Raw genomic sequence first — 24,076 nt, 5'->3', positions numbered from 1 at the left:
ATTGAGGCGTTACTTGTTCCCATTCCCAGCATTTCACCCCTGCCGGTGTAGCTGGGCATTCGTGCCTGCATGGGGCCGCCACTCAAGGAAACACGCCCTGCCATCGATGACGGAGCGCTGTATTGATTGGTCAGGACAGCACCACCGCCGGCTACGGTGCCGCTGGCGGCCACTGCCGGCGCCGTCGCAGGGTATCGCGCAAAGGCGGACACCGTTGGGCTGTCGCTACGCGAGGTGGGTCCGACGCTGTTGGTGCCGAGGTTGCCGATGGGGCTGTTAGCTGCGGGCGTGACGTTGGAGGTGGAGGGCGACCGGCTCTGGGGGTTGAGGCTCTGCGAGCGGCTCGAGCTGGCCTGGCTCAGGTGAGCAAGGTGTGCGGGCAGGTGGTGGTGGTGATAGCTGGAGGCCATGGGGATCGAGTGGTGCACGGAAAGTGGCGGGGGGAGCGGCACCGATACCGAGGCGTTGTTGGAGGTCCGCCCCGGGGACTCGACCTGCGCGTTGCTGGTGCGCTGCAGGCCCGTGGACTGGCTGCCGTAGCGTGGGGCAATGGTGGCCGAATGGTTGCGCACGGTGACGGTCTGGCTGCCGTGGCGTGGCGTGACCACAGTCGATGGATTTCTGGGCGACATAATGGAGCTCGAGCCCATTGGAGAAACCCTGCGTCAACAGGTTGTTCCAAGCAGGTTGCGCCAGCAAGGCACAGAAATATTCGTCAATCGAGGCGCGGGGGAGTCGACCACCTAGTTGACCCTGTGCTTCTGCGGCAGGTCCTACACTGCCGCTGTCCAATGCGCCGATGTCCTACCGAGCTGGTTGCAACCTCTACCCCGAGCGTCCCTTGCTCCATTCCTACAGTACAGGGCCGTTACAGCTGCCAGCGGTGCCCCAACTCATGTCAAGTGATATCCGGGGTCGTGTAAAGCCCTGCCCCGTGCAGCGGCGGGAAGCCCGCGGCTGTACAAATTAACGAGCCATGTCCGCACCTGTCCGAGAGGCGCGACCCAAACAACGCCATGAAGCCGTCCATGGGCTTTGGCCCCTCGTCATCACACTCCCCCTGCAGGTCCCCGCCGCCTTCATCCCCGTCCTCCTCGCCTTCACTGCCGTCCTCACCCTCGCCGGCGTTACCGCTCCCTGGGCTCCTGGGCGACGAATGGAGTGTAAGGCATTGCGAATTAACTGAGGTCATTGTCCCAATTCAACATACGCTGCTGGACTAATTCTTATCAAAAAGCAGTAAGTGATTACTGAATGTTCCTTCAAGGACGTTGTCCTCGTCGGCCTAGGGATGGGCGATGAAAAAACGAAGTTTCTTTCTGGCGCCAGCCCTGGATGCTTCAGCAATGGAATACAACTTCTGAGGTATGCCAGCTCACTGCACGACCACCTGGAGCGATTCCAGAACCGAGAACTAGGACAGCACGGGTGAAATGATTTGGACCGTTGCATAGACGCCTACCCGCCGCAGTCGAGTGCGCTGGCGGTCGCCGTCACGACCGCCTCATCCTCTTCATCGTCCTCGTCGTCTATGGCGTCGGCAAAGTCTTCGTCTGCCACTAGCTTCTTCTCCGACGGCATTAGCATCATGTCCACAAAGCCCTCTTGCACGTAATAAAGGCCCTCCGGCAGCTGGCCCTGGCTGCAGTCACAAGGGCAGTCCATCATCCGACACCGCGTGCCCCATAGGCGTGAGGCAATAAGCTAGTGATGGATCCGGCCACGACCAGAAGCTCAGCAGCCTGCCCTGACCGGGCTCCCTTTCCTCAACCGGGAACCCCAGCACGAAATGAACGGTGCAGAGCCGGTATGGTAATGCATTGCCACCAAACACACTGGCGACGTACAAGCTCTGACAATTTTGGTGCACGAGCAAGGGCCTGAGCCTCCTGGCACCCCTACAGGGGCACCCACCTACGCCGAACAATGCGGAGCCTGACCATTCATAGGAGCCCTGGACCCCGGGGAAATAAGATGCCCTAGGCACTCATCAATATTGATGCAAAAACTAATTTCACCCCCCGCCACCGTCCCAAGGGCGACTTACGCAATTATCACCTCGCCATCCCTAAAGTGCCGCACTTCCGCGTCCGGGACCAGCTTCCGCATGTCCACGGGCTCCGGCGGGGCAGCTAAGGGCACGGTCGATGGCGCCGGCCGCTTCGCGCCAGACTCTGTAGGTGGCGGCAAGGGTTGTGTAGGAAGACTGGTCCGATGTGAGGCCTAGGATGACACATCAGGCAACGCGGCTAGCCCTTACCGTTGTCTGCAGCGCAATAGCACGGACAAGCAGGCTGTCCATAGCAGGTACGTCCTTCGCGCCTATACACGCAAGGACCCTTCCCAGCCCAGGTAGCGGGACCTACCGTTGCGTTTCCGCATGGCCTCAAACACGCGCTGCACGGCGCGCTCGTTTGAGGTCTGCAGCACCGGCAATGCGCCGCCGCGTGTGACCCATGGATGGGCAGGGATCTCCTCCAAGCTAATTCGTTGAGCAGGATCCTTTTGCAGCAACCTCGTCAACAGGTCCTACACAGCGGCGCAGTGGGGGGGAAGAAACGAAACTGAGCCGCATAGACCGCTAAATCGCACATGCTCGTATCGCAGCATGCTTTGCGTGTAGCACTGGCCCAGTGGTCAGGAGGTTGCCAGGTCGCCAATCTTTTCCACGCCTAAAGATGTGCTAAGTCTATTAACGGATGGGCCGTACTGCAGACGGCCAATACATCCACATTTAAGCTGTTGTTGTGGGCAATACCATACGTTGTACATGCTGCTCAGATTCAATCGTCCAGCAGACTCCAAAGCTTGCAGCGGCAGAGTCTGTTGGACCCAGGACTGTGTGGACCTTAGCCATGACACTCCTGTAGGGAGCGCTCTGGGGTTGAGGACACAGCCAACAGCAAGGTGCCAACGGTCCTGTAAGGTAAACCCAAAGCAGAGCGGCCTTTGAACTCTTGTTGGGGCTGCTGCCCATACCTAACCCATCCATGCACAGCCCTAGGATGCCGCCGGTAATCCGGACCGCATTTACCCTAAGTTCTGTCGACGCGGGAATCTCAGGGGGAAACTGCAGCTCCCCTCGCTGAATCGCCTCATATATCTGATAGGTGGTGGTGCCGGTGAACGGAGGCTTGCCGAAGACGAACATGAAGAGGCAGATACCCAGGGCCCAAATGTCCCCCGGGAAGCCGTTGAACTGTTTCCCTGTGGCCATGACGGTGAACCACGAAAACAAGGGTCATTATTATGCTGCACACAGACGATATTGGCCCTCACATTAGACAATAGCTAAGGGTCCCCCGTCCTTCCCATCTTCCCCCATCATATGCGGCGCGCAGGCGTGACAATCAGCAATTGGACAACCAAAGCTCCACGTACCTTGACACATCTCCGGTGCCATGAAGCTGGGCGTCCCCGCCGTCGCAAAAATCATATCGGATTTCTCGCAAAACCGCGCCGACCCGAAGTCTGAAATCTTTACCTTTCCCGAGCTGCTCATGAGTAAGTTATCCGGTTTCAAATCGCCATGCACAATTCTGGGCGTTGCGAGGGATGTTCAGGGACATGGTGCGCAAATGGAATGTGAGCAAGTTGGACGGACAAATGTCGCATCGTGGTGGAGAACGAAGGAAACGCCAGCGTTACCGCGTTAGCGCACACACGTTGGCAGAAGCACGTTTCTTCAAGCTCCCACTGAACCTCCTTGCACAACCCCAAATTGCCTCTACAGGCAAGGGCAGCCCCGGGTTACATACCGGTTGAAGTGCAGATATTCAAGGCCCTTCACGACATCACGGAAGTACTTGACGGCCGTTGCTTCGGGAATAGGCACCTGTTGCAGGAAATCGCACCATACGGCGCAATCAGTAACTTTTGATGTCTTATGCCGCAACCAATGAGATAACAGAGTAACTGCGACGTGGTGCGCTGGCCGGCTCATGCTGTCCGGATGTCCAAGGTGCTTGTTGCTCCGCGTGACTCGTGATGCCTATTTGGCCATTCAAACCTCTGCGCACGAGGCGCCCCCAGACTTTACGGAATGCTACTAATGCGCCACTTGACAACAAGTGCATGCATGCTAACGCGTTTATCGGGGTGGCGGTATACTCCATCCGCGTCTTGCGGCAATCGAAAGCAGTCGATACAAGTCAAAGTACGGACCTAGCGACCCGTCTTTCCCTTGTGCAGGACTTCTTCCCCTTGGTCTCCCTGAAGGGGAACACCCCGCAGCCTACATGTATGCTGCTGCACTTTTGACTGCAGATGCGACCAATCCATATCCATCCCAACATTCAGCGGCCCCAGCCCTCTGGTAGTGCCTGAGGACTGGTCGCCCTGCACAACTAGGCGGCTTGGGAATTACTGGCCCGTACTAGGCAGGCTTGAGGGTTCTGCATTCCACGTGATCCTCCGTCACAAAAGTAAGGTTCACCCCTTGTGCAACCTTGTATCCCCAGCATGCTGGGCACACACATTACCGGCCCGAGCTGATACATGCAATGCACCACAGAGGCCACCTGCATGGCCCTGGGCATAAACACTATCTCATGTCGCCCGCCCCAATAGACCAGTGCTTACCTTCTGTGTTGGGCTGCTCCCAGCCAGCACGCAACCGCCCTCCACGTACTCCATGGTCATCAGCAGTTTATTGTTGCTCGGGTCATGGATAACCTCATAAAGCTTCACTACATTTGGGTGGTCCAGCTCCTTCATAACGGCAATTTCATTGCTGTACTCATCCTGCACGCACCCCCCATAGGTTCGCAGCCGTCAGCTGCTCGCCCTGCTGACGGACCCCCCGGCGATGGGTCACTGACTGCAGATTCTGCTCACCGTCATCCCGTTCGGGGTGCGTGGGCTGGATAGAGGGCTAGGCCCCCGCTGCCCTTCTGTCTGGCTTTGCGACAGTGGCGACATGCCCACATTACGCATCATGTTAGCTATCGCTCGCGGTTCTGCAAGATAGGACTGCCGACGCATCCGCCTCTTATGAATCACCTACACGACACGTTCGCCGAGTTGTGAGTTCGCCGGCGTGGCTCTCCTGTCAGCGCCACAACGTCCATGCGACAGGACTTGCCTTCATAGCATACAGCATATCATCCTGCGTGTTATATACAAGCTTAACAGTTCCATGGGCACCCTTTCCTAAATCCTTTATGATGAGGTACTGATTGATGAAGACATTGCCCTGCAAGCAAGCACGGAGGAGTGAAGGCCAATCGTGCCTGTTCGATTGCAGCGCGCAACACCCATAACGCGCACCTTGAGGTGATCCACAACAAGCCGTGAGGTTTCAATTACTCCGTCACCGCCATTCTGGCGCGTGCGGGAGGCAACACGAACGTCATAGCTCCCGGTGCGAGCGACTGGCACCAAGGATACGGACGAAAGCGATGGTGAGGGCGCTCCCCGTGATGAACCTGAAGGTGTGGCGCCATGGTTATCAAATGAATGGATACGCAAAGCCCGTAACCCAGCCCAACCCGGGCACTCACCGTACCGCCCTGTGAACGGCGCCGGCCCTCCCAAATCGTTACTGGTTCGGGGCTGAGATTGCCTCACGGTAGAATGAGTATTGCGCTCCGTACCATCCGCCGAGGTGGCAGAAAAACGACTGTACGCAAAGCGCAGTTTGCATAACATGGAAACCCAGGCAGTCACCCAAAGCATGCAGCCCAATGTCCTTATCTTACATGTCGATAGGCTGCTCAGCCTGCTCGTCTTCTTCCTCCTCCTCCTTGACCACCGTGGCCGACTGGCAGCAGCCCATTTCATAGATATTAACGTTACAAGACCCTGCCTTGCTGCATTTTGCCTAAATACAAGAACGGCAAACCATATGCTTTGCTAGTTGCTAACGTAAATGAGCATTCAGCGAGGGTTGGAACTTCAAGAACGAAGCGTGCCACGAATTTGTGACTTCCGCATTATGCAAGCTGTTATATTCACATGGAGGCCCAACCTAATCATAAGGGAAGCAGCAAGTTTTGAAGCCGCTACAGAAACTGAGAACCGGGTGGTACGAGAGCAGCCGTACATTGAAAATGTGCACATTGCGTTTTTAGCATCAGTAGCTCACATGCAGTAATTTTGCAAGAAGCAAAACGCTAACTAAACTGTGTATTTTCACTCCTGGCTGCTCATCAATTGAGTGCAAGTGCGCGAGAGCCTGCCTTGAGGAATGTCGAGAGGTGGTTCCGGATATGATAGGCACATAACCATCTTTAGTCCAGAAGGCAGGCTCTTTCAAGTTGGTGAGCCACCCTCGCGCTGTGGATCTCGCGCTCACGTAAGGGTCGTGAAGTTGGGGAGCAACAAAATGCATGCCGTTCTTTCTCCGTGCAGAGTATGCATTCAAGGCAGTGCGGACTGCTGGAGTTACCAGCATAGCGGTGCGAGGAAAGGACTCTGTTGTATTTGTGACGCAGAAGAAAGTCCAGGTGCGGTGGCAGCAGCAACAATTGAAATACTGTGAGCTTAGAACCATAGCCTTACCTCTGCATTGAACTCGGAATGTCGTCTTCGACTGCACTGTAGGACAAGTTAATAGATCCCACTAGCGTCACGCGGTTATTTAAAATTACAAAATATGTCGGCATGCTGGTGACAGGACTTCCCGGTAAGGTGGCCAATGAGTTAAAGGTGTCACTTGGGGAGCGAGTGAATGGCCCAAGGGTCGTGGGGCACACACGTATCCGTTGTGAGACCAACTTGGCCGCTTGGCTTTCTTCTGCCGTGACTTGCAAAACTTTTTGGAACATTTTTTTGGTGGGGATGCCTCGAGCAGCTTGGGTGCACTGCACTTAAATAGCGTCTTGGGATTTTAGGCCGCAGTTGTCAACGCTGAAGCCTGTATGCATTGAACCGTGAATTCCGCAGCGGACACGCGGGCTATCGTGCAGCAGGCAAGGCAGCAGGCAGCTGACTTCCGGTTCAAGTTTGGGTATGAAGTTCCCGTCGACTATCTGGCTAAGGTACTTGCGGACAAGGCACAAGTTTATACGCAGGTTGGTAGCTGCTGCGCATGGACTTCGTAACCGTGCGAGCTTGGGTGTGCGTTTCGGTCCCCAAGGGTTACACACGACTACACCGCTGTAAGCGGTTGGAAGCAGGGCCCTCGGGGGGCCCCTGCACGGTACGATGTGTTCCTGTGATGCGGCATGCCAACGTGAAAGCACCGTTATGTCCATGGCACATGCATTAAACATTGCAAGCCCTACTAAGAGCCTGATGTGTAATTGCCATTTCTTGCAGCACGCGTACATGCGACCGCTGGGCGTGATATCGATGCTGATTGGCATCGATGAGGAGCGCGGGCCACAGCTGTTCAAAGTGGATCCCGCTGGCTACTATGTGGGGTATAAAGTAAGGATCCACTTTGCCCTGTATGCTATGGCATACGCGGGTAACCAGCGCTCCGCTCGTTGCTGGCAACTTTAATGTATGCTTTGATGTCCCATTCCCACATTCGAGCTTCCATGTGTTCTTGGAGTGGCTGCATTAATATAAGCACTTGTCAGGATTTACGTTGCGCCTGAAGCCTATGAATCTTATATCTCCGCGCTCAGTGAGGATGGCGCACGCCTCACAAGGCCACGGGAGGCACGCACGGCTGTTCTTTTGCCCCACGGGTCTACTGCAAGGCGGGAGCAGTATATATATTAGGTAGCGACGTTGGAGATACAGTGTTATTGGGTTTTTAGCTACTACGATTCGTCTTCTTGCGCTTGTCGTGCCCATCCGCTTACAGGCGACTGCAGTGGGCGTAAAGGAGACAGAAGCGCACAACTTCCTTGAGAAGAAGCTGAAGGGCAACCCCGCGCTTAGCTACGATGAGGCGGTCATTACTGCAATTTCAGCCTTGCAGGTAGGGCTCATCTAAAGCTAAGGGTTGTTTGTATTGGTCAACGGGTACGTACCGTTGGGTGCTTCCGATGGAACTTCCATCTCGGACTGGACTGTGAAAGAAGTGCATAGCAGTAGTACCTGAAAGGTGCCGCTTTCGCGGAAATATGTGGACGATGCCTAAGTGCTTAAGCTTTGCTTTGCAGGGTGTTTTGAGTGAGGAATTCAAGGCGGCGGACCTGGAAGTGGGGGTGGTGCGCAATGGGCCTGACGGCAGCGACAGAGCCTTCCGAGTTTTAACTACCGAGGAGGTAGATCACTTCCTCACCATCATAAGTGAGAGGGACTAGAGGACGACTCGGTGGAGGCCAGTCAGGCTGCAAGTCCGCATGGACGGGACGGGGCGCGTGCAAGAAGTTATGGTGGTGATGGCGTCTACTATCTGGTGGAGGAGGGTTTATGCATGTTCAGCATACGAATGCAGTAGCAGGTTCAGGTTGTTTGCGTAGCATGATGTGGGTTCACCAGGTGTACGGCAACTAGGACGCCTTGGGGCGCATTGAGCAGCCCAGACGAAGCTTTATTAGCTGTCAATGAGCAAGGCTTGTCAGTCGTGGCTGCTGTCTGGGCGTACGGGTTATAGCTCAGGCTTCCCAGTCTCACATCCTTCAGTTGGGTGAAGTACGACAAATGTAGGTTGTACGCAAGGAACTGTTTTGGTGCGGGTATGAGGCATCGTGCTGGGCGAGCTTGTCAGTTGTTGGTATCAGGTCGTTTCACCTTCCAAAGAAGCTGGCGTGCTGAGTTCCGGCGTAGATATGATACGTGACAGCGTCATGCGGGTGCCGGTTCTAGGGTACCAGTTCCCGCGCCTGGCGGAGGTGAAGGGGTGCTGGCCTGCAGTTGGCAGGCCCGTTGTTTGGACTCCAGCCGTAAACCTGATTATGCGAGGATATCCGTTAAGTCCTTGTAAGTCTCGCATCCTATTGGTATATAGCTGCCATCTAATTGGCAATTAATGTCAAAAGGCTTCCTCACATTTGTCGGCGCAAGTTGTCTACGCTATTCGGAACTTAAAAAACATGACCAACCGTTGGACGAATATTCATAAATATCTGTTAAAGCAATGTGCTTACCTTGCTTGGATTTTGGCAGTTGTCAAGGTAACGTGGCTTAAAACCTGACTGACGTGTACAACGATTTATACGGCCATCATGATTGCATTGCTGCAATGCCCATAGGTTCTTTCCTGCCAGAACTAGTTTATTGCGGTGCGAAGCTTTGCACCAACCTTCTCCTATGTTCATAGCGTTCGCGTATATTCTCCCGCCTAGTAACTGACAAAACAACGTGTCAGGCGCATCTGGGCCTTAAAAACCATGGAAAATGGAAACCAACTCGAACGTTTTGCAAATGGTGAAGCGTTGCTGCAAGAGGACGTTGGGCCACGAGCACCCGGGCTGCGACTCCGAGCAGCCAATCGGGGCACTCGGGGCACTTTGAAGCTGGCCATTGTCTGTGGAGCTAGCCTTGTCCTGATCTATTTATTTGCTTTTAAGGACATAACGTCTTCGCTCTCGAGGCCAGGGCTCGGAGTGTCTGTCCCGGATATGTTGTCGCAATCCGGCTCGGAGGCGCCGCGACCCGTCATTCAGCTTCGCTACTTCAGCTGCCATCCCTTCAATCTCATATATCGCATGTCTCTGCAGACAATCTTTGGGCTTCCAGGTGCGCACCCCTGCCTCGCCAGGAGCCTATTAGAACACATGTTCAGGGGCACAGCTTTTGCAGGCGAGACCATTGGGACCATACCCATGTTGTACTCCAATTATGAGCTGGAAGTTGTGCTACGAACCGCAAATAGCAGTGGCGCCCCGCGGAACTGGACCGACCCGCATGCCTTTGCCAGCCAGGAGCCAACCGCAGCCTACATGTATGCTGCTGCACTTTTGACGCTACCGCGCACTACCTTACTGTACGCTTGGCTACACGACCACAACGGTGCATATAAGCTCCTTCGAAATGTGCACGTGGATGTGATGGTGAGCAGGACTACACATTGTTCTTTTGCTGAAACCGTGCCTGTGCCGCAAAGTGTACGGTGTCTGTTCCATCTCGTGTGAAACTGACAGTCCCTGAGCCGTGGAGTGCTGTACATAAGCGGTACGTCCCACGCTTTGGATGTGTTGCTACAAAAAGCGGATGTGCACGTTGTTTCTTCCCTGAAACAGGATTCATCTCCATGGCTGCATCCACTGCCATGCAGGAGGCATTGGACAAGTTGACCATGGGTGGATTGAATGTTGCGTTGCGTGCCGTGGGCATTACTGAGTTTGGATCATCAGCTGCCAGTGAGCACACAACTCCCACAAGCTCTTCTGTGTCAAAGTCTTCTGTGGCCGCGGCCGAGGTTGCAGGTGCCGTACCGGTGGCGGGCGCATCCCAGACTGCGCAAGGCCTGGGCCCGCTATTGTGGCCGCTAATGGTGGCGTGCCCTGGCCTTGTAACATGCTATTTAGCTCTGGCGTTGGTGGAGACCGCGCCCCTCGCTGCAGGATGGATTTTCTTTACTGGTGCGGCACCGGCCCTTGCAGTCTTGTGCCACGCGACTGAAAGCATTGTTGACACTTGTTGCCATTTCATGCGCTTGAATGACAAGGACAAGCCTACTGGCTCTTTTGTGCATCCCATCCTGGCTACACTACCAAGAACCATTTCTTTGGGCAATCCTTCCCCGAATGGATGGTTCGTTACTCGTCACCAAGTGACTTCTGGGGCACCCATTTCCATAAACAGGGCTTTTGAAGGCCTTCTGCGAACTGCGCGTCTTGATCCACAGCGGCATGTTGGCCTGGCGTCGTAGGCCTCAGGCCGCTGTTCACTCGTTGGCCTGCAGCCACGGTGTACCATTCATGCTCGGCTGCCATGCACTGCTGCTTCTTCGCCTTGCTGGCGCTTTGTTGCCAGCGCGAGCTTTCTTGTACATGTCATTCCACTTGTACGGCACGTGGGTACCGTTAGTTTCTGCGGGCATCACGCTCATGGCGCTGCAGCCGAACAACGCAAATTTTCTCGAGGTGAGCTTCCACCCTTTCGGGTTCTCTACGTATCTCACGCATCTTGGGTAGATGGAATACTTCTTTGAATTTCCGGGTAACACATGTGTTACATGCAACCCGCTGATTCCCTGTGCATGGGGCTAAACAGGATCCTCCGTCCTCCAGCTAATGCACGGCGTGAATAGTGAATGCAGTCTGCATTGGCCTACGCGTCGAGCGCACCACATGTCGCCCTTCATATGATGTTCAGTCCTCTTACGTTTATGCTCCCCGCGGATGCTGACATATTTCCTTCATCTTCAGGGAGCCATGGACGGCCTCCTGCACCTGGGTCACCACCGGGCCGTGGAGGAGCTGCACCCAACTGCCAACGGCGCGGGTCATGAAAGCGGCAATGGCGTCACACCCAAGAGCCGCCAGCATTGGCCACCCCCGGTCAAGGTACCGGCGGAACTTCAGGAAACGGCAGAATCAGCGCCAAAGCACCTGCTGTGCCCGATCACGCACCATATCCTCACGGAGCCCGCGGTCACTTCTACAGGGGCAACGTACGAGCGGGCTGCCATTGTTGAGTGGCTAACTAAAGCAGGGTGAGGCAACGTGCGGCTTGGCGGCTGGGGAGCAGGGCTGTGCCAGTGAAGCGAGCATGTCAGCGAGACTGGATAAGTGTGCTTGACTTGCATCCAGGCGCCGTGCAGTCTTCCGTTGAGGAACCTGTGTGCAGGGTTGTGGCAATGCAGGGTGGGGAATTCCATGCTGAGGCTGCTAAGATGGAATTGCTTCTCCAACTGCTGCGGACCCTTGACCCTTATATCCAACTATATTGTCGTGAACGTACTCTTCCGTAATTATTGCTCCTGCAGGAAGGACCCGCTTACTGGGCATATCGTATCTCCAAGCGAGGTCTTCCCTAACCTGGCCATGTATACCGTCGTTGAGGAGTATGTCCGAGACTCAACAAAGGCCTTGACTAGGACGGCGGTTGAGGTTGCTGGGCATTGACGAGAACGCAAAAGCCTTGACGAAGGTGGCGGTTAAGGTTGCTGGGTGTGTAGCTCTGGAAATGGAGACCAAAATGACTAGGGAGGTCATGGACCGTACTTCTGTTTTTTATTATTTTTTGGACAGTGGAGAATGGTTGGATCCGATATTGACAGTGGACCGGGTTGAATGCTGGGCATGGAGGGGCGCAACCCGCGTGGATTGCTATAGACAGAGTTGTAGGTGGCAGCACTGACACGTCATGTGTGTTCACGACGCCATTGCGGTACTTGGATGCGGGTCTTAACAGGAGTGGAAGCTTAGCAGGGCTCCCGTTGTGACACATGGCAGGTTGTGGCGGGTTGTGGTGGAACCCGTATCGTCAAAGTTGGGACTCCTAGGCTGATTCAGAGTTCGGCATGTACACTTGTCGTCCCATCACCTTGGCAGCGTAGTTGCAATGCCCTATTGCGATTCGTGCGAGTATTGTGTTCGGTGGAGGCATGCTCGGATGGGACTATTGCCTGTTCAACGCGAGCCCTCGAATGCGTGGTTGGGTATGTGATGTTGTGTTGAACTGGGGCATATACCCAACCGAATTGTTTGGCAGGTAATCACCATGCATATGTATACTCTGTGCTCATCACAAGCTTCGTAACATTTAGCGGGTGCTGTTTTGGTACCCACTGCATCCCCTTCGACCCCCGTCGACACGTGATATTGGGACGTTGGAATTGGGTTTCCAGAATGCGATCAGATGTAAATGTTAATTTCGGGTTGCGGAAGTGGCGAGGAAAGGGCATGGGCAGGTGGCTCATGGCTGTACCGGTCTACGGTGGAGCTGCTTCCGTTCTTGTAAGCGTCTACTTTGTAGTGTCTTACTTGATAGATGTACCAACCGGCTGTTTGTGAAAATTTCCTTCGATACTCTGCATAGCTCTGCGGCCCTTAGTGGCAAAGGCATTGCTGAGGCAAAGGCTGTTAGCCATAGCCTACCCGGTGCATGGGTGGCTAGACTGCCGTTGGGTATATGTCACCATGTTGCTTTCCTAGAAAACTGAAAGACAGCATAACGATGGATTATACACCGCATAATCTTCAGGCACGCTGCCCCAATTCGGACACATACACCAGAGTGGAGACCAGCATAATACCATGATATCCCATACCCACAGTATCCATTTCTTGTATAACAAGCGTTTATCCACATTTCTGTCACGGTTATAGGAGAGGACCCTTAACCAGAAGGAAGGCAGAAACATGGAGGCTTTGGAAAAGAAGGTTCTACGGAATACATTTTTTTGCCCGACTTCCACAGCCCGAATCACAGTAGAAGTTCTGACAGTGACCGTTGAAAATAAGGAAGGCTGCTTTGCATGGTGTGATAACGTACGACCGGTTTAAGGACTGTAGTGCAACTGCCAACTGGCGCAACAGAGGTACTTGAAGATGACAGATGGACCCGCCCCAGCTTTACACGCACCCATTTAATGAACATCATCAGGTCGTTTCAGTTATGAATTTTTGATCTGTTTGGGGCTTCAGGAAAGCGCTTGATTGAGCTCAAGCGCATCTCCCAAAAAGTACTGCGCTTGAACGAAAGTGATACTGGACCTGTGACAACACTTTTCCTATTACCCTGCGGAGCAGGTATGTCTCGGCTGGTCTTCACGTCGGGAACTTTGACCCTGGCTTTAAATGGGCTCTCCCTCAGCATCCCCTGCGTGGGCAGATGCGACCTAAAGTGTATACGTCTTGGACTTCTTTTGTGTCCTTATGGTCCGGGCATGGCTTTTGCGGACTGTCGGGCTAGCTGTCTTGGCTTAGATTTTGTGACCGCCGAGAGTATGGACCTGAGCCGACCCTAGATTATAAAGGATGCATAACGTATGATGTCCTGTTCCCATCCTGCAGGGGCTTGGGTTTCTTCCAGGTCGACGGTTCCAAATTCAGCGCTGACAGCAGGCGGTGCAATTCAGCTCTGGGGCGGCGGGCGAATGGGGACCAGCAGGCAACGCTTGCTGGCTTGGTCCATTGCAGCCATTCTTCTTGCAGCTTTCTTGCAGCTAGGCTCGGCACAAGACTACGACTCATCGTCCTTCGATCCTAATGACCCGGATGCTGCATATCTGTTCGGCTTTCCATTTTGTAAATGCTCTGACTACCGCTGCGGGTCGTCTCCTTATGAACCAGTTAAGAGTAGCGAAGAACTCCTGGCGAGCGGGACTTACAGGGTCTGCTTTAAGTTCGTGGACTCAGGCTGCCAGTCCGGGAACGCATGCTGCGAAAACATCCTTCAGTTACTGACAAAGGTTGAATTCATGGCAGGTGCGTAAGTGGCAAGGGGGGATTGAAACCATTTTGATCGGCGGAAAACTGAAGGGGACTGGCGGGTTTGCCCCTGATATGACTTGGCGGACGGCGCGTAATCCTTTCACGTCCCTTCTTCGCATCCAGTGAACTGCTTACGCTGACACGAATGGTGCCCCTTGCCGTCGCTCGATGCTCCGTGCAGACAAAGCATGCAACAAGAGCGTTGTCGGGGTTACCTTCGGCAACGTCAGCAAACTCACCTCAACTTTCTTTGATACGAAATACGCTGTTGGCAAGGTCCGTGTCACTAATCTAGGTGCAACGCGCACTATGGTGCAAAACAGCCGGCTGTGTTTCACAGTGAAGCCACCATGTGCTAGTTTCGACGCCTTCTTCCAGTCATCTAAGCTGGGGGGATCGGGTCTGTACCAGTATGCAGTTTTTGATATCGATCATCAATGCTGCCCAACTTGCGCGAAAACAATGCCGCCGCCACCTAGCCCAGCGCCGGGACCTACACACCCTCCAGCACCATTGTCACCGTCGCCACCGCCGCCACCACCACCGCCGCCACCACCACCACCGCCACCGCCACCACCCTCCCCGCCTCCTCCGCCTCCGCCACCGCCGCCGCCGCCCCCTCCTCCTCCTCCGCCTCCCGCGCCGCCACCACCGCCGCCGCCACCGCCGCCGCCACCACCGCCGCCACCACCGCCTTCCCCTCCCCCGCCTCCTCCTCCTCCACCCCCACCACCGCCGCCACCACCGCCGCCACCTATGTCACCATCCCCTCCCCCGCCTCCACCGCCTCCTCCTCCACCGCCGCCACCGCCACACCCGCCGCCACCACCGAGCCCGATTCCAGTTCCAAAGCCTGAGCAGTGCGACTGCGTTAGCGTTTTCGAGCCCAACAGTCGGTGGCGCCTTCGTTACCGCGGCTCAGAGATTAAAGGTCCCTACAATTACTTTTCATTCAACATCTTCACTGTGCCATCGTCGGACTGCCTTGAGGTCACCTACCGTCCTGGCCACTGTTGCGATGCAACTCTTGATGGCATAGAAATGGCTTTGACACCTGCATACAGCAACAATTGGTGGAAATTGGTGCCAAAGTTTTGGCTTTACGACACGAATGGTTCCATTATCCAGTCAGGCAGCGTAACCACACAGCATAAATCGGAGTTGGGTCTGGCATTCACCGGCTTTGAACGAAACACGAGCCAGGTTCTGCCAGGCGATCAGCTGGTCTTGACGCTTGCGCTCAATGCTACCCTTTGGAACTACACTGACGCTTTCCCATGCGGCAAGTCGCTCCTGGTCGAGGAGGCACACATCTGTGATTACATGTTAAGCGGACAACAGGTCGTAAACGGGGTTTACGTGAGCGTGCCAGGTGGCCGCTTCGTGCCCGGGTGCTGTCCAAGGGGCGTCTATCTCTTAGGTGATCCGACCCTCACTTGCGGCTGTACCGACAACAAGCTCGATTCACCGTACCGATTGTACGCCCGTCCAGAGCCCCAACCCGCAAACGGCGGCGCCATGGTCTACTCGTACAGCGTAGTGACAACCGTGCCGACGCCCTCTGCCGTGAACGACGACAGCTCGTGCAACGACATGGACTTGGACCGGCTGCGCCTGTACATACGGCCTGAGGTAGTAAATCGCTTGGTCGCTGCCTCTATCAACAACAGGTCGATTCCCTTGTCAAACGTGGTTTACGGGCAGGATTCGGCCCAGGTCTGGATGGAATTGCGCGAGCTGAAGCTCACAATGCCGGCAGTTGGCACCACTTGGTCACTCCTCCTCGTGATCCAGGACGTCTCTCCACCGAGCATTTGCGCACCGAACGCCCTCGGCTCTGCTGAGTGCGAGTATGTGATGTTCGGCAAGTTTAGTATCAAGGATCTTGACTTTCTTTGCTGTGCTCATGGCCTTTCTGAGACCACAGTTGTCAAGCCCGCCCAGCTGCAGTGTTCATGCGACCATAACATGTTGCATACACCGTATCGACTGGACTACGCTGGTGGGGATTACAGGTACGCTACGGATGTTTCTACCCTTAACTTTACAGTGACTTACGGTGAGCTCGATTGCGATGCGAGCGACACAGCGAATGCTGGTTGCTGCAGTACAGACCTAAAGAGCATTTATGTAGAGCTGAACACCACTGCAGTCGTGGCGGTCATGGTTAGCCCACCCGTGCCGGGTGGGGTGTTTCAGGAGCCACTGGGTAGTGGGGTAAGGATCTCGGGGATCTTCGGTTCTGGTGCTGGATATGACTTGTCTCTGGTGGTGAAGGGCAAGCAAGGGACCAGCTTCAAGTATCGGTTTGAAGGCGGCTTCAATCTACAGCAACCGTATGGGTGCTGCCCGACGGCATTCACGTGAGCGGTGAAAATGCTGTCCGTTGCGATGTGCTTGCGTAGTTAGTTAAGAGAGGGGTGCTTTTCGACGTGATGGTGGTTTTGACAGACGGCAATGATCTTTGGAACTTAGTGTAATGCCCTGCTGGTCAGCGCCAGCACGTTTTACTGTGCGTTGATATGGACCGAGGATGATAAGATGGCTTTGTTTGCATGCACTGCTGGTCAGCACCAGCATGTCTGAGTGCGCATATCAGGCGGGGACCATAGGATTGGGTAAATAGTTAGGCTGGTGACACCGGATTATATGTGCCGCATCAGGGCATGGCGCCAAGCCTGCCAAAGCGGCTTAGCTGGCTGTCCGGCTGTAGCGTTTCGGTAGCATGTTTCGTGGCCTGCAAATCCTGGGCGTGCCTCTTTGAGGCGCTGCATTGACGGACATAAATGTCTTTAGATTTTATTGGTGCGGCAGCCAAATGTTCTCCTGCTGCCCTTGTGACAATGTTTCCGATTTGTACGGTAAATCCAGGGGATCGAAATGCGTAGGTGAGATGAAGCTGGAATGTCGTGAATGCATAGGAGCTACAGGGTTCAGGCACTCAAACCAGGTAGTCGCCAGTGCGTACGTCACGATATATGTCGTTGTGTGCGTCGCGGTGTACGTTACTGCTAACCAGCCGCATAATGCTGTGCATCTGGTTGCACATGAGGAATTGGTAGGCTTTAAATAATGGAGCACAGTATGGGTAGAACCAAAGCATAGTTCTAGATGCTACAGCATCTGGAGGAGATTGGGAGCACGAGCACGATTGCGGAGCGCATCAATTTTTTGTAAGTCGGCTTGACTTCTTTATTACAAAATTGCATAGCCCTTAGGGCTCAAGACGCAGACGAGCGGAGAACCTCAGCTATTGGAATGCCAGATCGTTGAACTGTTCTGCAGTTATTCGGTACGAGCATTGCGTTTGCGTCGTACACTGCACTTCGCCCGCAAAGGCTCAGCTGCCATGTGCAAGTTAGAGACCAATCATCATGTAGCTGTTAAATCAAATCAGGATTTGACATGCTAGCCCAGTTGTAAAGATAGCTGTTCTAGACCAAAGACGGGATAGGCGTCACTGGCTGTCTTTCACAGAATTGTACTTGGAGCATTAAAGCAGCTGCAGCCGCTGGAAACATGGAACAGTCGGTGGACGCTCTGCGGCAGCTTGCCGATAAGTGCGTCTCTGCCAGAGGGAAATATGGAATCCAGGACGTTACTACTCAAGGCCTGCTGTTGCTCTTGCAACTTAAAGAAGAAAGCCGCAAGCTTGCATTTCGGGCCGAGGATCAGCGGGAGGAAACCTGCAAATTCAAGAATCGGCTGGAGCAGGCTCACCTACAGCTTCAAAACCTCCTTTATGAAAAGGAGTACTACGAGAAAGAAATTCACGAATGCCAGAACTTCAGATTTAAGCACCCTGACAGCGCGATTGGCTTGGTGTCAACAGAGCAGTTTCTCCAGTCTGCCAGTCTTGATGTGCTGGCTCAGATTGGAGATGATGCACACAAGCTTATGCTTGAACGCCTCCACGACGAGCTTAACCAGCGCAAAGCCATGGTGTCCCAGCTTGAGGAGTTGCGCAAAGCACGGGCGGTGACGAGACAGGAGGTCGAGAAGCGTAAACGCACGCTTGACGATCTTCAACAGCAGCTCCAGGGCTTAGAGGATACAGCGAAGCCGCTGCAAACTATCCTTGCGCCGCACCTATCGCTGCGGGGCTTTGCACGCAGCGCAGACCTCCTGCCGCTGCCGTTGTACATCGTGTATTCGCAGCTGGCCGCAGTGCGGGAGGCCCTGGGTATGCCGATACGCGTCGCCATCCTGGGCTCTTATCTGGAAGCAGAGAGCTTTGCTAAGTCCCAAACCTTAGATCCTGCTGAGGGCGGCCCCGACGCTGGGCAAGGCCCTGGTAACAGCACGGGGTCTTCCACGGGTAGCCTTGGCCCAGGACTGGAACCTACAGCGAAGCATCCTCGGCTCTCCCCCGTGCCCCCGTTCGCTGTGGGACAGCCGTCAAGCTCGGCAGGTGTTCCAGTAACAGCAGCATTGCCATCCGGTGACGATCTGTACAAGGTGCACCCGCTGAGCGTGCTGCTTGAAGTCCAGCGCGAAAACAATGGGCGCTTGCAAACCATTATCAGCGTCAAGTTCCAGTTCCTTGTGAGCCTGAAGCTGGTAACGGCGCATAGCGAGGTGCGCGATGATAACGTGCTTCTAGCAGCGCTTTTTCCTGGCGATGATGGCTCGGCCACAGCGTACGAGAGCTTGGCGCAGCTCCAGGGCGGTACGTTCAAATACGACACATCACGGCCGGCAAAGCCATACAGGTGAATAGCTTGCTCCGGTAGTTCTTAGACCGCGTACACAATATATCGTTGCACGCCCGGTGCATGCAAGAACATAATTATTCACCACCAGGCATACACCCAATCGGTGTTTATCCACGACAGGTGGTGCCAACACTTGGCGGGTCTAGACTTCGCGCCTCCATTACCGCTGGCAACGCAGCTTCAAGGGGGTCAGGGCGGCTCGGAAGCTTCGGCAGGTGTGCTGGAGGGCCTTGATTTGTACAGGCGGCAGCAGCGTGTCATCCATGTGATTGAGCGGCTCCGCGCGGTGAAGACGGGGGATGAGGCCCTGAAGTGAGTGGCTTTCTCCGGGTGAGCGGGGCAGATGGGGAGGGAAGGGAAGGGAGAGGATATTCTTCTTATCTGTGTGGCACAGCTATTGACGTAATATCTTGCCCAATTAGGCGATGCTGCGTAAGTAGTATGTCGTGTTTGCGCTGCATGGTCATTTGCACGACATGTTAAAGCTGGCAAATAGAGAGTGTCTTGGGAAGGATTACCTACTCTCCTTATCGCGCTTAAGTGTGGTCATGCTGTAAGGCCGAAATGCTTGTTTCCACAACTGTAATTCGTGATTACCTGCATTCGAAAGCAAATTTTACATTTTGTGCCGGGCGCACCCCTAGCAAGTTAATGTTGAGCTGTAGAACACCAACATTGTGTTGCATGGTGATTATTAGATTCCTCATTGAATTCCTCCTGTTTGAATGCCGCCTCCTCTGCTTCTGGTCCCCAGGAAAATCCTGGCTGCCTTGGATAGAGCGCCAAACCCGCCGAACCTAAGGCAGTACCCCAAGCTACCTGTTACCAGCATTATCAGCGTGGAGGAAATTAAGACTTTGGCCCCCACTTCAGCAAATGCAACCATGGGCGGTGCGGGCAAGGGAAGGGATAACGGAACGAAGGGAGCTCCGCCTGCGAGCCGCCCAGTGGCGAGTACCAGCCATGCCGCAAGTGGTGCCGTGCAACAACTGCAGCCACATCAGCTGGTTGCCTCAGCGCTACCATCGCATATTCGTGTGGATACAGTTGCCGAAGACGGTGAGGTGGGCCGGCGCGGCAGCCGGCCCACCACCCCTGGAAATGGTGCGTCTCGACAGGGCACCAGGCATATGTTACACCTTGTTTCTGACTGCGGCTGAGCATATTTGTGCAGGGTCCGTCTCCCCAGGTGTGCAAACAGGGGAACATCAAATCACATTTATGCATTCCTTGTGCTTGATTCAAACTAAAAGTTCCTTGTGTTCTTCCTTCAGAGAGCGCCGCAACATCTGGGCTCGATGGCGCAGCCGGCGATGGTGCAGCTGATGGCACCGGGGCACCTGCACCTAGTGGTTTAGGTGCCGGGCGCTTAGCCTTTAAAGCTGCGGGCAGGATGGCAGCTGCGGTCATGGAGCCGGCAGAGGACGGCGAGGCTGCTGAGGAGGGCGAGGCGCGCGGTGGGGATCATGAGGATGGAGAGGATGTCGAATACGAGGAGGAAGGGGGTGCCGCCGCGGACGAGCTTGTTGCGAGGTACTTGCTTTCCGACATCCTCGCGGCAGAAGGCGGCGCCACCGGGGGACCTGCCGGTGGAAGTCCAGGCACGACAATGACGGCACCAAAGCCAGTGTCCCGCATGTATCGGATTGTTTTGCGACACAAATCGTTGGAATGCGAGGTGCTGGCGCGTCTGTTCCTTGAATACCCGCTTCGCCCGCCGTTACTCCTCGTTAAAGGAGTGCGGGAGGCTGGGCGCGACCGGCGGGGGCAGCCACGGCCAGTGGAAGATGTAAACCTGGTGGCGTGGCTGGAAGCTGAGGTGGGTTGTGTGTCTGCATGGTGTGCCGAGAACCGTGGTGACTGAGGTGGTGTCTGAGATCTGTTTGAAACAACATACTCTTGCGGGTTGGAGGCTTCCTTAATTTTAGTTGACCCGTATGGTAATGCCCTCATTGCAGGCGAACACTGTGGCACTTACGTACGTGCCACCGGATGCGCCCAACTACACGCTACTCTACCAGCTGTTGCACCTTCGCCTGGCCTTTGACGAATTTGCTGCCGTCCACCTTTCCGACAGCGGCGGCGCCGGGAACGATGACCTCATGTCCTTGCTTGCAAGCAAGCAGCGTGTACGGGGACGTGGCAGGCGCGTAGTGCTTCCCGTCCTGGGGGATGCTACGTCGGGTTAAATTTTTGTGGTGTGCCAGAGCTGCTTTTCATGCGAGCGATGAAATGATGATCGGTAACGACATCAGGAAGCACATGGCAATGGACGTTTTCGGCATGATTGGAAAACGGGCTGAAGTGTTGCTTTTGAGCAGTGGCTGTAAGGGATATAGACGGCCATTAAGGCCTACGGCTCCAAGGGATAAAGTGCTGTTATGGCCGTCATGCGTAACACATATGTTGTTATCGATGAACCCTCGAGTCCTGGTCCGCTGTCATGCACCATTGTTGTTAACTCCCTTCATATTCCCCAACGCATCGTTCCAAGGAAGTCTTTGCTGCAACCTCGTGACCTCTATGAAACCGTGGTTTGGGCGCGTGCACCGCAACATGCCTCAGGCTTGCTAGCTGGTCGCAATCTATGCCGCAATAAAGCTACCCATTCCTCATGGCTCCTTTTCGCTTGGTTGGGCCCACATGGCACGATATAGGTTGCTAACTTGTCCAGCTGTTTCGTGAAGACCATGAAGCCAACGTCGAAGAACCCGATGCCGCGGAACACAAGGGCTGCAGGCGGAAAAAGGAAGGTTTGGGAACTAGCATTAGCGTCGTTCGAGTAGTGATGCGAGGCGCAGGTACATCCTGTAAGGAGGTAAAAACAGTCGATTAAGCAGGCCACACCCTCCCCCGCATTCAAGATCCCTCCGGCCGTGCTGCAAGCAAAAATAATTACGTCTCACCATCATTCTCGTCATGAGCGCTCATGGTCGCGATGAAACGCTTCGGCAGCTCTGACCAGTGCAGCCGCGAGTTGAGGTGGTGAATAATGTGGTAGCCATCGTTGTAGGTACGGCAATTGTCTGGGCACGCCAGGCAGTTGTACGTGCTACAGAACGGGGGCAGGGAAGCAGTTTGTGCTGACTGATGCACGCAAAGCAAATGCGAGTTCAAGCGATCTACAAGCATTCCGAGTACGCGAGGACGCGTGACAAAGCAAGCGATACAAAACTTCGCTACTACGAGGGGCTCAACCAGCACGCGGAAGGCCTCTAACCTGCGATATGAATTGCGCGGGTCATCGGGGTCGACAAATATGTGTTGGCTCCAGTTCCCGAACATTAGTGCAAACGTGGAGACGAAGAAAGGCACCACTAGAGACCAAAGCGTGGCGACCGAATTTAACCGCCAAAGGCCCGCCAGTGCAATCCAGTATACAACAGCAGACGCGGCGCAAACGTTGGCCTGACCATGGCGACCTTTCCATGCTGCATATGCGGGCAGCTCAAACCATGTGCAGAGCCAGAAGCGGACCCAGTACCTGTCGCAGGTTGGACGAGATTTTGGAACAGAGGCCTAGCGTCTGAAGTGAAGAATCGAGGTGCCTATGAACTTTCCGTCTAACCACACATAGGCCGTTGTGTAGGCGCAAACCCCCGGATGGACGCTTAGTGTGCCAGGTCCACGCGTGCCAGCTTGTCTTACCTTATGAACTGCCACACCGAGTCTCGCTGCACAGCCTCTGTGGAGGTCAAGTCCCCAGGGCTTGCATTGCCTTCCTGGCATTTGGGTTTTGTCGTTCGGGCAACATAAGCTCTCAAGTTGAACACAGCATAACGAATCGGTTTGAAGAGAATTAAAGTTAAATTGGTTGCACATGAGACGACGACCTGATCTCGTTAGAGTGGTCCCGGAGGTAATCGGCACGTACTATGCCTGTCTATGCAGGAGCCGACACTAGCCGAGGATCATGCCTTGAGACGCGAGGGGTTGCAACGGTCGGTAAGCAAGTCAAGGCGAAAAGGTGGCCAGGGGGCAAATGAGGAACTCAGCACGCCTTCGTGGCGAACGGAGGGGAAGGGGCTTCCCGCCTTTCATTCCCCGCATGCTTTGCACCTAGCACCCTGCACCACTTGAGAATCTACTTAATACCTGCATGCTCACAACGAGTGTAGTTTGCGTGAGCAGCATTACGACCCGGCTAGGGGTCGATGTTCCAGGTTCTGTCAACCCTTCGTAAACAGTACAGGCCAAGGGCCCCCTACCCTTATATGCATGCGCATGTGTCGCCGCTTATTTAGGCTGTTGGGCTCGCCTACCACAAGCTCAGCATGGGGAACCCACCACATGGTGCATAACGACGTGGTGAAGACGGTAAAACCCGCCAGGAACGCCATAGAAGTTGCATAGGATGTACGGTATCAGTAGATTTAGGAAGCCGAACCCTGCATCCGCAGTTAGATAAAGCCTTCACAACTCATGACTTGGGTGATGACCGTAGACCGACAGGATTGACGTCCCCCTGCCCTGTTTGCCTAGGCGACATTTGGTGGTGCTCTACACAACGCGGATCTCTAGGCCGTCTGGAAACCCTCAAAACACATTTGGCGTGCATCAAGCACTAAAACTACCTCAGAAGCGCGATAATGAGACAAGCGTCGTCGTACAGCCCATTTGTCACGTAACGACAGGGGCTTCTCCAGGCAACGCGCTATTGCTGGACAGAGGACACCCTCCCAAGGGAACATTTACCCCTTGAGTGAGAACTTACTTTGCTTAAACAGCGATCTATGTTCGGTGAAGTGAAGCGTGAGCATGAATCGCTGGAGAAATAAGCCGTAGTTGAATGCAAGATACAACATCCCAAGCCAGTGGCTCCGATTGAATGCAAATAAGAGCACAACTGACGGAATGACGAGCTGCAACTGATTGCACAGGAGATGCACGATTGGTTCGTCGCGAGGGTCCAGAAGCATGGCACATAATGGCTTTATAAGCAATCGAGGAACCCTAAACAAATATTCAGCTCGTGGGGAGTCCAAATCCTGTTGCGCAAGCAAGTCTGGGCGATACTTCTGGTGGCTTGCAGAGCAAGCTGAACCAGCAGTTGCTATTCGGCCCATATTTTATTATCTATATCCGAAACAGCATAGGCAGCGGCAAGGCGAAAAGGATTGGATGAGCGCAGGGGAT

General features: G+C 54.6%; 5 protein-coding genes across 5 annotated transcripts; 3 read left to right on the top strand and 2 right to left on the bottom strand.

Annotated features, from left to right (window-relative positions):
* Positions 1-2,451: 2,451 nt before the first annotated feature.
* Positions 2,452-4,728, bottom strand: VOLCADRAFT_43050 (uncharacterized protein; the record flags this gene model as incomplete). The annotated part of the gene is made up of 5 exons (XM_002949590.1): positions 2,452-2,529; positions 3,035-3,207; positions 3,382-3,539; positions 3,759-3,835; positions 4,612-4,728. Coding segments are annotated over 5 exons (603 nt in total), but the record flags the coding sequence as incomplete, so codon positions are not given.
* A 1,380-nt stretch (positions 4,729-6,108) lies between these two features.
* On the top strand, positions 6,109-9,423 carry poa1 (20S proteasome alpha subunit A). Its single transcript, XM_002949694.1, has 7 exons — positions 6,109-6,260; positions 6,352-6,446; positions 6,544-6,625; positions 6,886-7,013; positions 7,261-7,371; positions 7,757-7,873; positions 8,058-9,423. Exons 1-7 carry the CDS (start codon positions 6,188-6,190, stop codon positions 8,199-8,201), a joined length of 750 nt encoding a protein of 249 aa, XP_002949740.1. The 5' UTR covers positions 6,109-6,187; the 3' UTR covers positions 8,202-9,423.
* A 137-nt stretch (positions 9,424-9,560) lies between these two features.
* Positions 9,561-16,592, top strand: phV32 (extracellular matrix glycoprotein pherophorin-V32; the record flags this gene model as incomplete). Its single annotated transcript, XM_002949693.1, has 8 exons — positions 9,561-9,579; positions 9,626-9,893; positions 10,118-10,202; positions 10,819-10,928; positions 11,214-11,500; positions 12,829-12,890; positions 13,806-14,219; positions 14,407-16,592. The coding sequence occupies exons 2-8, from the start codon at positions 9,666-9,668 to the stop codon at positions 16,590-16,592; spliced, it is 3,372 nt and encodes a 1,123-aa protein (XP_002949739.1). The 5' UTR covers positions 9,561-9,579; positions 9,626-9,665.
* Positions 16,593-17,744: 1,152 nt separating this feature from the next.
* Positions 17,745-20,804, top strand: VOLCADRAFT_120782 (uncharacterized protein; the record flags this gene model as incomplete). The annotated part of the gene is made up of 7 exons (XM_002949692.1): positions 17,745-18,519; positions 18,637-18,770; positions 18,804-18,937; positions 19,061-19,252; positions 19,695-19,831; positions 19,958-20,044; positions 20,215-20,804. The coding sequence occupies 7 exons, from the start codon at positions 17,745-17,747 to the stop codon at positions 20,802-20,804; spliced, it is 2,049 nt and encodes a 682-aa protein (XP_002949738.1).
* A 353-nt stretch (positions 20,805-21,157) lies between these two features.
* VOLCADRAFT_120780 (uncharacterized protein) lies at positions 21,158-23,859 on the bottom strand (the record flags this gene model as incomplete). Its single annotated transcript, XM_002949589.1, has 6 exons — positions 21,158-21,673; positions 21,847-21,992; positions 22,161-22,424; positions 22,589-22,662; positions 23,228-23,328; positions 23,655-23,859. 6 exons carry the CDS (start codon positions 23,857-23,859, stop codon positions 21,462-21,464), a joined length of 1,002 nt encoding a protein of 333 aa, XP_002949635.1. The 3' UTR covers positions 21,158-21,461.
* Positions 23,860-24,076: the final 217 nt, after the last annotated feature.

Source organism: Volvox carteri (genome assembly GCF_000143455.1).
Source record: "Volvox carteri f. nagariensis unplaced genomic scaffold VOLCAscaffold_15, whole genome shotgun sequence".
Classification (NCBI taxonomy): Eukaryota; Viridiplantae; Chlorophyta; class Chlorophyceae; order Chlamydomonadales; family Volvocaceae; genus Volvox; species Volvox carteri.
The sequence above is the reverse complement of the archived record's forward strand: the minus strand, read 5'-3'. Positions and strand labels throughout refer to the sequence as shown.

What these genes read in the sequence shown, in the direction of transcription:
- poa1 (XM_002949694.1), top strand. Translation starts at nt 6,188, where the DNA reads ATGTCGAGAGGTGGTTCCGGATATGATAGGCACATAACCATCTTTAGT. An exon ending in TGACGCAGAAGAAAGTCCAG is followed by an intron (nt 6,447 to 6,543) that starts GTGCGGTGGCAG and finishes ACTGCACTGTAG; the next exon opens with GACAAGTTAATAGATCCCAC. An exon ending in GCTACTATGTGGGGTATAAA is followed by an intron (nt 7,372 to 7,756) that starts GTAAGGATCCAC and finishes ATCCGCTTACAG; the next exon opens with GCGACTGCAGTGGGCGTAAA.